The sequence below is a fragment of the Pteropus medius genome, unplaced genomic scaffold (assembly GCF_902729225.1).
Source record: "Pteropus medius unplaced genomic scaffold, Ma_sr-lr_union100, whole genome shotgun sequence".
Lineage (NCBI taxonomy): Eukaryota > Metazoa > Chordata > Mammalia > Chiroptera > Pteropodidae > Pteropus > Pteropus medius.
The window spans coordinates 16,954,814-16,966,577 of NW_024342471.1; the positions used below are offsets into that span (position 1 = coordinate 16,954,814).

General features: G+C 48.1%; 1 protein-coding gene across 2 annotated transcripts in view; it reads right to left on the bottom strand.

Annotated features, from left to right (window-relative positions):
• SLC13A3 (solute carrier family 13 member 3) overlaps positions 1-11,063 on the bottom strand; it is a 63,884-nt gene extending 52,821 nt beyond the window's left edge. For both annotated transcript variants that reach the window (XM_039864491.1, XM_039864490.1), the window contains exon 1: positions 10,907-11,063. In XM_039864491.1, the coding sequence (XP_039720425.1) occupies positions 10,907-11,017 (111 nt within the window). In that variant the 5' untranslated portion in view covers positions 11,018-11,063. The remainder of the gene's footprint in view (positions 1-10,906) is intronic.
• Between the last annotated feature and the right edge of the window lie 701 nt (positions 11,064-11,764).

Below are 11,764 nucleotides of genomic sequence, written 5' to 3' on the forward strand. Positions count from 1 at the left end.
GGGTGCATTAGTGAACAAGACAGATAGGATTCCTACCACTTCACTGTGTGCAGGGCACCTAACTATTGACAAAGTGCTTGGTTTCCGTGACTCCTCACCACAGCCCCGTGACGTAAGCAGGCCTATGAGACCAGACGAGGAAACTGAGGCTGGCAGGGGGAGTTCCTTGCTCTCGCTCACAAGCAAGTTCTCGGCCAAGCTGGGGTCCATCCTGAATCAGCAGTGGCCGCCTCCTGTGTGCCCGCTGCCCTGCCTAACTTCTCTCGGGCACTGGGGGTCTGTCCTGCTGCCAAGTTTCAGTTCTCTTTTATTTACCATCATCTCGCCCCCAGTCTGGTCCAGCTGGCCCTGCCCCAGGCATCCTGGGAGCTGATGTGGTGAGGGACAGGGAAGCCGACCCCAGCTGCTGAGGCCTGACCTGTGAAGTTTCCAAGCCGCTCTGGACAATGACCCTCCGCTGCCCACAGTCCCTCACTTCTCAGAGCTCTGGGGCTCCAGGCTTTAGGACAAGACTAAAAACAGCAAGGAAACTTTAACTGAGGCTTTTCTCTGAATAAGCACTGTCTCATTTAATCTTCTCAGCAACCCCCAGAAATGACCTTTATTCTATTTTTATAGGGGAGAAAAAGAAAGTTCGGAGAACCCAAAAGCCTGCACGATGAGGAAAGGGAGAAGGCCGAGAACAAGCCTCATCCCTGGTAAAGCCCTTCCAGAACCCCTAGATCTATGTGCTCATTTGTAATGCAAATAACAACACTACTACTAATAATAACAATAATAATAGCAAATGTTTACCTAGTACCACTTACATGCCAGGCACAGGCTAAGGTATTTTAGGTATAGGAACTAGTCTTCACAACACCCCTATGAGGTAGGTCCTATCAGTGTCCTCATATTACAGAGGGAGAAACTGAGGCACAGAGAGACTAAGTAACTTGCCCAAAGTCACATAGTCAGGAAGCGGGAGAGAGACACTGAGTCCAAGAAATCTGGTGCTAAAGTTCATACTTTCATGATGCTGTCCCTTCCCCCTCAGAAAGTGATCCTGGGGGGCGCATCCACCCAGTGATTCTGGGCAGACTCCTTTTCCATGGAAGGAAAGCCGAGGTCTGGAGGAGGTCCAGATCCCACAGAAGAAAAAGATCGGGAGCAGGAAACAGAGCCGGGTCACCCAGGTTGATGTCCGGGTCAGTGGGGGTGAGAAGGTCCTCTCAGAACAGGCCTCGGTCTCTCCTAGCACCCCCAACAAGAGATGGGAGCTGGGCCGCAGGCAGGGTCCTGCATCAGGCCCCTGCCAGGTTCCCCCAGGCTCAGACACCCCATGATCTAGTCCCAGGTTTCAGCGCAGCAGACCACATTTCCGGACTCGCCTCTCAGGAAACTGCCTACACTTCGATTTTTTTGGACTCTGCATTGTGCCCTGCTCAGGCACCATGAGCAGTTTTGCTGACTGAGTTCCAGCTCTTTCCAGAGTAGTCCAAAGGGGCAAGAGACAGGGGCAGGAAATGGTTAAAAGGAGCGGGAAGACTTTTCCTTCCCTCTCCCCTTCAACCCCAGGCCTCCAGTGCCAGCTTGTCATGGGAGGAAGGTGCTAGCAAGCACCACGTGAAAGCAAGGGGACAATCGGGGCTGTAGGTGGCAGTGAACAAGGCCTTCTCTTGTTATTTCTCCCAACAAAGGGAAAGGCGCTGTCCCCTCCCTCCGATTGCTCAGAGGGCAGAGGGGACGGTCAGCCCTGTCCAGTGGAACCCAGAGCTGGTGTCTGAGCTGGGCTGGGAGGCCAGGGGTGATTTGTCCTGCCTGGAATGCCCACTGTTTCCAAACCCTTTCCACCCTGTGAGGCCTTCTGCAGGCTGTGTGACCATGGGCAAGCACGTCCCCTCCTCAGGCCTCAGTTTCCTTGACAGAAAACAGGACTTGGCCTTGCCTGCCTCACAGCCTTGTTGGGGAATCAAAGAACAAATGCATTTAGGACAGAGATCCTCCACCTCGATGCCGCTGACACATGGGACCTGAGTACTCTCTGTTGTGGGGCTGTCGTATGCATGGCTGGGTGCTTGGCAGCATCCCCAGGCCTCTACCCACTAGATGCCAGTAGCAACTCCATTGAGTTGTGATCAAAAGTGTTTCTGGACATTGCCAAATGTCTCCTGGGAGCAAACTGCTTGGGAACCACTGATTTCAAGCATTTTTCAGCTCCTAGAACACAATAAGTGATTCATCCATGAAGGCAGCTAACATCTGTTCAGCTCTTTACAAGCATCATTAATTATTATCATACCCACTTACAGATGAAGAAACTGAGGCATAGAGAGGTTAAGTCACTGGCCGAAGGTCACATAGCATATTAAAAAGCCAGGATTTGAACCCAAGCTGCCACACCTAAGCTCTTAGCCATCATGCTTGACCACCCATGTTAGCTCCTGTCTTCAGAGAGCTCCCGACTCCGGTGTTAGAAGGATGTGTCTCTCCTCGGGGAAGCCTTCCTTGATGTTCACCATCCCATCTCTCATAATTGCTCCGTTCCTCCCCTGTTTCCATTAAATCTTGGAGTATGGGCTTTCGACAAGGCAGACCTGGGCTTGAATGCCAGCCCTACTACTCGTTCAATGGCTGTAAGGTGCTGGGCCAAGTGGCTTTACTTCTCTGAGCCTCAGCCTCCTCACCTGTAAAATGGGTCCATCACCCCTGTGTCACACAGCGTGGCTAAGAGAACAGACCCTGGAGCTAGAATGCCAGGGCTTGAATCCCAGCACTGCCACTTCCAAGCCTTGGGAGCCTGGGCAAGTGACTAGACCACTCTGTGCCTCAGTTTCCTCATCTGTGAATGCGGGTAGTAATAGCCCTTGCCCCACAGAGCCATGGTGAGCATAAATGAGCTAGCAAGCAAATCTCGAGTGCTTTGAACCATGCCTGGCACTTAAAAAGTGCTAGAGAGGCATTGGCTATGGCTCTTCAGAGGCCTCTTGGGGGACACAGGAGAGGACATGAATAAGGCATGTGGCTCAAGACATCAGCACACTTAAATTCACTTCCTGCAGCCTCCCAGGGACCAGCACATTCCTGTGAGACAGCTTAATATTATTGAAATCAAATCCCCTTTTCAGCCCAGGCTGCTGCTAAGGACCGCAGGAGAGAAGAACAGAAGGGATTGGGCAGGGGAACCCCTGGGCTGGCCCGCAGGGGCGTGCTGGCCTCCCCAACCCTTTACTGGTATTTTTGTTGGGCTGTCCTGTTCTATGTATCAGTTCCTTCGCCCCCTCCACCACAGGCTCATTCTCATTGACTGCGGTCCCCCTGTGAATTTCAGGGACAAGTGGAACCGAGAGCCTTGTAGCCCTATTTTGCTGATAATAGCAATAGTTGCAATTTTTTTATTGAGCACCTACAAGTGACAGGTACTGTCATATCTTCCCAACAGGTGGGTTTCATCATGCCCACTTTGCGGATGAGGAAACTGAAGTTAGCGGAGGGAAATGACTTGCCAGGAGGTGGTATGGCCTGTATGTCTCCTCCCTGGTGCATCTCGGCTGGAGAGAGCGGTTCGGGTACATGTGTGTGACTTGTTCCAGGCCAGCTGTATATAGCCAGGTCTGGCCTAGCTAGGGTTCTGACTTTGTGTCTTCAAGGTCTGGGGGTGTCAGAAAATGCTGCTCATCACTCCAGAGGGCACTGTCCTGTTGAGTTGGGTCAGCAAACAGAATCTTGCTCCCTGCCGTATCACGGGGAATTACGCTGGCCTGTTTACACACCTGGCAGAAGCTCCAGGAAAGTGGAAAGTTGGCGGGGCCTCAGAGGAACCATTCCGAGGCCAAGGGGTCTGTGTAAGCAACGGGTCAAATCTGACGGCGAGAGCATAGAAAGGGCATGGATGAGGGTTCGGGGACCTCTTGGCTGGGGCAGGCTGGGAAAATCCTTCCATGCCCCCTCTGGGCCTCAGTCTTCCCAGCTGAAAAATGAAAGGGCTGGAAACACTGATTCCAGCTCAAATATTCCACAAATTGGTAGCAGTCTGAAGTTTTAAAAAGTGCGTATCTTCTGTAATCAGAGCTAGCTGGATTCAAGTCTAACTTTATTCATTCACTTGTTTACTGAGTACGAAATGTACAAAATCAGACGCTGGCCTAGGCACTGGGGATGCTATAGGGAACAAGACAGACATGGGCTTTCCTTTCGTCCGTCTTGTTGCTCATAGCCTAGTGGGGGAGACAGACAATGAAAACATTAATGATCATTTCAGATTGGGACAAATTCCATGAAGAAAATAAAACAGGAGGCTGTTTTAAAGAGTGTTTTGTGGGATAAGGGGTAATCAAGGAGGACTCAGAAGAGGAGGTGCCATTGGAGCTAAGACCTCAATGACCAGAAGGATCCAGTTGTGAAAGATCAATGGCAATATCATTTCAGGCAGTGAGAACAGCAAGTGCAAAGGCCCTGAGGCAGGAATGAGCTTGACTGGTTTCAAGAACCAAAAGAAGGCCTACGAGGCTGGGTCACAGTGAGAAAAGAGAAGAGTATGGGAGATTGTAACAATCACGTTTCTAGTTTCTGTATTTGATGCTCTGACATCTTGGGACCTTTTTGCCAAATCAGGCTCCCTCTTGAACATAAGGGCTTTTGCATCCCAGGAACAAGCCCCCGTGATGGGACATATCTGTGGGTATGGTTCTGCCATATATTAATTTCCTGTTGCTGCTGTAACAAATTACCTCAAATGCAGTGGCTTAAAACAACATAAAGGTTCTCTTACAGTTTTGCAGGCCAAATGTCTAAAATTTTCACTGGGCTAAAGTCAAGGTGTGCTTGGGGCTGGTTCCTTCTGGAGGCTCTAGAAGGGATCTATTCCTTGCCTTTCCCAGCTTCTAGAGGCTGCCTGCATTCCTTGGCTTATGGGCCCACATCACATTCCCTTCTAACTCTGACCCTCCTGCTTCCCTCTTGTACAGAACCTTGTGATTACATGGGGTCCACCTAGATAATCAGAATAATCTGATTATCATAATCATTTCAAGATCCTTAACTTGATCACACCTGCAAAGTCCCCTTTTCCATGTAAGGTAACATGCACAGGTTCAGGGGAATAGGACATTGACATCTTTGGTGAGTCACTGTGCAGCCAACTACATGCTAGCAGACTTCCTTTACTTATCAGCCACCGAGTTGCATGGTACAAAGAAGGTCACCTAGAAGCCCCCACCCCACCCCGACTTTACAGACGAGGAAACCAGGCAGCCAGAGCTGGCAGCCAATCTCATGAATCTCCAAACAAGGCATATGTTTGTATATACACATACAGGCTGTGAGTCCAATATTTCTGGCAGCGAGAGAGGCCAACTCTGGAAGACTTTGGACCATTCGCAGAAGGACGATAAAGAACACCAAGATTACTCCCTTTTCAATTCTCCGTTCTTGTTCCCTCCAAAACGAAGTCTCAGTTTGATTCTAGCTTGTCTTTTACTCCTCTCTTGATCATTCCTCTCCCTTTATAACAAAGAAAGGTCAGGTCTCAGGCCCTCAGCTTCAAGCAGGCAGCTGTATGTAACCAGAATTAACCAACAATGAATATTTATTTATTTATTGCTAGTTTGTTTCCATTAGTCATTCAGGATTCTGATTTTCCATACATGGTCCTGATGTAAAATTTTCTAAGTCACTGTATTTAAGTTTGTTTGTTTTTTTTTTTAAGGGAGAGAGGGCAGTAAGGCATTATGTAAAAAAAAAAATAGATAAGAATGTAATTAAGTGAATAATATTGAACATTAAGGAGATCTGGCAAAAATGTTGTGGGTGGTATCTGAATGACGGAAACCATCAGACCTCATGCCATTTTGAGGGTGCGTGCGGACAAATTCCCCTGCGCAAGCTCTCTGGGGTGCAGAGAGATGATGCAAGTTAAAGGCACTAGGCAGTATCTGTCCAGAGATGTTCGATCCACAGGGCTGGACTTGTGGTCTTTTCTGGGAAACTCCCATTAGGGGAAGACTCAAGGGCTTCTCAGAACTTGGCCACCCTATCTGCCAAAACCCGGGACCAAGAGAAGAGAAGTGACTGAAGTAATATTTAGTAGCTGTGTGACCTTGGGAGCATTACCTAAATTCTCTGTGCCTCCCTCTCCTCATCTGTAAAAATGGGAATAATCATTATTCCTGCTTCTAAAGGCTGATGTGAAGAGTAAATGAACGAAAATGTGAAAAGCTTATAAGACAGCACATGACAAATGGGGGGAAACTAGCAGTTGTTATTTACTATAAATTCCTACAATATTTGGCACAGCACTGGACAATTTCTGTACCTTCTCTTAATTCTCATAATATCCCTTTGGGAGGGCGTGAGTCCTCCCCACTCCACAAATGAGGAAACTGAGTCTCAGGAACATGAGGTCTCCAACCCAGGCTCCCCTGTTTCATAGCTTCAGAGCCAAGACCCAAAACCGGGTCTTCCCAACTCAAACCCATGTTCTTTCTATCATTTAACTTCTCTGAGTCTCAGTTTCCTCGTTTGCAGAATGGGAGAGTTAAAACTTACCTTGAGCAATGAATAAAAAGTAAGAAGTTATGATGCAGGCACAGTCTATGATTTCACTGGGCCCAAATAATAAGCAGGGAGGAAGCTGATATTATGGCCATTTTATAAATGAAGACAGAGGCCCAGAGAAGTAAAATGACTTGTCCCACGTCACAGAACGAGTATGTGGAATGAGAATTTAGTTCTGATTCCAAAGACTCAAAACTAGGAATGAAATGACCATTGTCCTGGTTACCTACCTAAATGCCCCAGGCCCAAGAATTAGGTAAATGTAAAAAAGTGGGCCTCTGATCTTATAGGTATACTACCACTCCCCCTGAAAAGATCTACCACCTCAGAACAAGTCTGCTGCTAGCCAGACTTGACACCTTTGTGCAAATTAGGAAAAGAGGTTCTTCCTCAGGGAGATTCAGCACTGCACTAGGGCGCATGGGTCAGTGTGTGGAATGTAGGTTGGTTTGGTCTCACTTGTCTCCTCAAGGCCCCTTGTGCTCTGTACAGCCTGCACCACGCTCTATAGCAGGCGTGCCTAGAGCACCCCCAAATACCTCCTCCTCAAAGCATCCTCAAAGAGTCACCTGGAAGGACCCACTGTAAGAACTCATCTTGGCCAGAGAGTTGAGCTAAATTTGCTTTCAGTGGGTGCAAGGTGGGAAAGGGGGCAAGGCCTCTCTGAAAGCACATGGGGCCAGTGCTTTAATAGTCTCGTACATCCTCAATAGCTCCCCCAAGCCTCCAACCCCCAGGATGGCCATTTATGGAAACGTTTAAGGGGAAGTTTTCCAGCTCTCTGGAAAAGTCCTGACTTCCTAAGTTTCCAGCGAGTTTCCTAAGTTTTCTCTGTAGCAAGAGCTGCATTTCCAATGGTGCTAAAATTGCAGCCACTGCATTCCAGAAGTGCATCCCACTCTTTTTTGTCCCTGCTGACAGCATTTGGAGCCAGGAGGACATAATGTAAGAACTGTTCCCCCCAGACCTGCCCTTCAGATTAACCCTAGCCTTTCTGAAGCTCAGCTCACTAGTCGCCAGGGGACAGGAGCGTAAGGACCAAACCTGTTGACCAATCAGACTCCTAGAACGTCATAGTTGCAGTGGCCTGGAGATGCCACCCAATGAGGGGCATATGGCAAATGTCTAAGCATCTCAAACTTCTACCCTAACCTAATATCTGCAATTTTGCAAGTTTTTGGGAACCCACATGTACAATACAACCTGCGTTGGTGCTTCCAGAATTTGTGTGCGAGAGAGGCTTAGAAGTGGCAATCTGATGTTCGGGGTGGGGCAAACAATGAGGACACTTGCCTTGACGCTACATTTGCACAGCCAGCGTAATATTTTTGTCAGACCACCAGCCTGTGTTTGGAGAAGTTATCACAGGGTTAAAACTGATTAAGACTACAGGGATCGTCTCAAAGCTGTGTTTGCACAGCAGATACACTCTGTTTACTTTAAGTGTGTGTCACAGATCAATAAAAAACAGCAATGTTTTCTGTTCAATGTTCTCTAAGGATATTTTTATTCACATTGTACATTGTAATACCCAAGAATATATTGATAATAATTATGTATAATAATTATTATCGATATATTTATCGATATATTCTTGGACGTTATATGTATTATATATTATTATATGGTGGAGGAGACTTCGATTATGCTGATAGAGATTTTGAAGGAGGCTAAGCTCTCTCAAGAAACCAAACCTGCCTCCTTGAAGGAGGCCCTGGTTTGTCAGCCACTTAAAGAGGCGGTGACATCTAAGGCTGCACAAAGGGTCCCCACCAGGGATCTGTAGGGAACCAAGAGGAGTTTTCACTCATTTATAACACAGGGAAGAGTGTAAAGTGCAGTGGTCAGAAATGCAGACCCTGTGTTCTGGCCTTGTACAGGCTCTGTGACCTTGAGCAAGTCACCTAACCTTGCTGATCTATTTCCTCGCCTGTTCAAAAAGGATACTAACAGCAGATGCCTCCCTGGGCATTACATAAAACAATGCCCCCAAAGCTCTTAGCATGGTGCCTGACACAAAGTAAGTTAAACATTCAATAAACACCTTGCTCATCAAGCTACCACCATTTCAGGGGGTTACATTATCTGTGCACCCTGGGGTTCACATGGAAGCAGATTCACTGTGCAGCTAATGAAGCTTTTTCTTAAACAGAGCCCCTCAAATACTATGTGCTTCAGGTAACACCTGGGTCTGCCCCTGGGCTCGCAAATCTTGCTAGAGGGCAGAGCAGAGAGAAATGAGTTTCCAGAACCCCCTGCTGAGGAGAGAGACCCTGCTCCATCTCTTCTTCCCCGGAACCCCACTGGGACCTCGCAGACCCATCCATTCTTCCACCAATTGTGCTTTGCAAAGGGAAGCGACTTTCTCTCTCAACCCCTCACAGAAGGGGTTGAGAGAGAAAGTCGCTTCAAGTCTCAGAACTAGCACGGTGATCATCCCGTTTTACAGGCAAGGAAAGAGAGATTCAAAGAAGAAAGGAGGTTGGTCCAAAGTCCCGACGTCAGCAAGTGGCCTAGGATGAAATGGTTTTTGAAAAAACGACCTTATCCTTATTCCAGCATTTACTGTTTTTCTCTTCCATGTCAAGAAAGTCTAATAGCTTGGCTACTTCTACACTAAAGGACTTACTTGAGTATTAGCCCTGAATCTCCTTGGCACCACCTGGTATCGCCTCCTCACTCCCTGGGCCCAAAGAGGGTCCACTCCTCCAGACGACCCTCTCTGAATACCTGCCCCAGCTCCTGTAGTCTCTGCTGGTGGGTGCTGGGTAATGCACCACTAAATCAACACCCTCTCATTGGTTTTACAAACATTTAGTATCTCGTTGAGGAATGGTGATGCAATGTCTGGAAGTAGAAGCCTGTCTTGTGAGCCTAAGGCCCCCCTGTGATGCCCTAGATGGGCTGGGCACAGTTGAGGAACCCAAGAGGACCCACAGCACCATCTCCTTCCAGCCCCCATCGGGGGTGAATTGCATCATGACACTCTTGACATCAGTCTTCAGCCTCTGACCTTCTAGACTTTCTTTGAGCATCAAGAAAAAGCTCGGGTTCTGGATTTTGACAAGCTAGGGATGGAAATCCCACTCAGCTGCTTGCCGTGTGATTCCGAGCAAGTCACTTCATCTCTCCAAGCCTCACTTTTCTTCTTTGAAAAATGGGGTAAATAATCATCCCCCTCTGAGGATTAAATGAGATGATGCGCCTCTCTCCTGGTAAGCACTTTTTAAACCTGGCTGTCATGCAAGGTGTCTGGACTAAGACTCGCCAGTGTGTCATTAGGCACTTACTGTATACCAGGCTCAGTTGTAAGAGATTTACATATATAGTATCACGCCACTTAACAACAGGGATACATTCTGAGAAATGTGTCTTCAGGCAATTTCGTCATCATGTGAATATGATAGAGGGCACTTACCCAAACCTAGAAGGTACAGCTCACTACACACCTAAGCCATGTGGTCTAGCCTATTGCTTCTAGGCTACAAGCCTGAACAGCAGGTCACTGTACAAAACAGTACTAGACTAAATCAAGCACAAGAAAATATGATGTAATCAGGAGGCCCCGTAAATACGAGATGTATGGCTCCTGATGGCATAACACGGCATATTGTTTTACAGCAAACTTTTTCTTTTTTGTAAATAGAAACAGTACACTATAAAATAACTATGTAGTATATATAATAAATGCATAAACTAGTAACATAGTCATTTATTAAATATTACGTATTGTACATAATTTTATGTGCTGTACTTTTATAGGACTGGCAGCATGGTAGGTTTGTTTTTACAAGGTGAGGATGGCTACATGTCATGAGGCAACAGGAAGTTTTCTGCTCCATTATCTACTTACGGAACCACCTTCGCCATCCTTCATTGACCAAAAGCGCGTGCTGCTTAGGCAGCACGTGACTGTATGGCCTCATTTAACATTCACCACAACTCTATGCATTGGCACTATCACTTCCCCATTTTTACATATGCGTAAACTGAAGTTCAGATCGGTTGAGTGAATTGCCCCAGGTCACACAGCTTGGCATTCATTAGTGTTCACTGTGATTATCAAGGCAAATGTGCAACACAGCGTCAAACACGACGGTAGAGCTCAGGACAGAGAGATCGTTCCTGTAGAAGTGAACCGATGCAGAAGGCTGGGTGGGACTCAGGCTCCACGCCGGGAAAAGGGAAGAGCAGGGGTGTTCGCAGCAGGCTACGCAGGTCAAAGGGGAGAGGGCAAAGGAGCATCTGGTAAGATCTGTCTAGACTGGGACCTCGGCGGCCACCCTGCTTCAGAGGCTTGAGAAGAGAGGGTCCTGCCTGTAGCGCCGCCTGGGAGGCGGGATGGGGGACGCACAAACAGTGGAGGAATTACCTTTGGCGGGAGGGCGAAGACCACCGGCAGCAGCGCGAGCGGCGTTAACAGCAGCAACAGCAGCCGACGCGCACTCCACACCTTCTTGGCCACTGCCGCCAGCGCCGCCATCTGCGCGGTCACCCGGGAGCCCGCCCGCCCGGGACTGCCGGCTTCTGGCCCCCTGGCTCCGACTTAAAGCCTGGGGGAGTGTCTAGGGAGGGGACTTGCTTGGGGACCAGCCCTCCCCTTACTCCTCCCGGAGGAAAAGGGTGGTGCCTGCTTCTCCAGACGGGGTGAAAGAGGCCCGGGAAAGTTAGAAAAAGTTAGGCACAATAACTAAGGAAGCTTGCCGCGGGTTTAAGCCTTGACGACTTTGCAGTTATGTGACCTGGGGTACCTGGCTTAATCTCTCCTTGCCACTGTTTTACTCGCCTGTGAAATGGGCGGTAACGTCAAAGTGAAGACTAAAGCAATTACTGATATCACCAGGGTTCAAATCCTGACTCTGCCACATACTAGCGGAATCTCTGAGCCTCAGTTTACGCATCCAGAAAGTGAGAGTGATGATAGTAAGGGTCTCTACCAGACAAGAGGTCTGTGGGGGAAGTTTAAATGAGATAATGCACTTAACATCCTTAGCAAAGTGCCTGGCACACAGCGAGCACTCAGTGGGAATTATCGGATACTGCTGTGTAGATTGTTTATCTGATTTTCTCCCAGGGCAGGTGAGTCATCTGTACGTGGGAACTTGGAGAAGTCTTTTCCTTCCTCTTGGATAAATGCGCGGGAGTACAATTGCTGGGTTGTATGGTAGTTGCATCCTCAGTTTTTTTTGTTTTTTTTTTTAAGAAACCGCCAAACTGTTTTCCAAAGAGT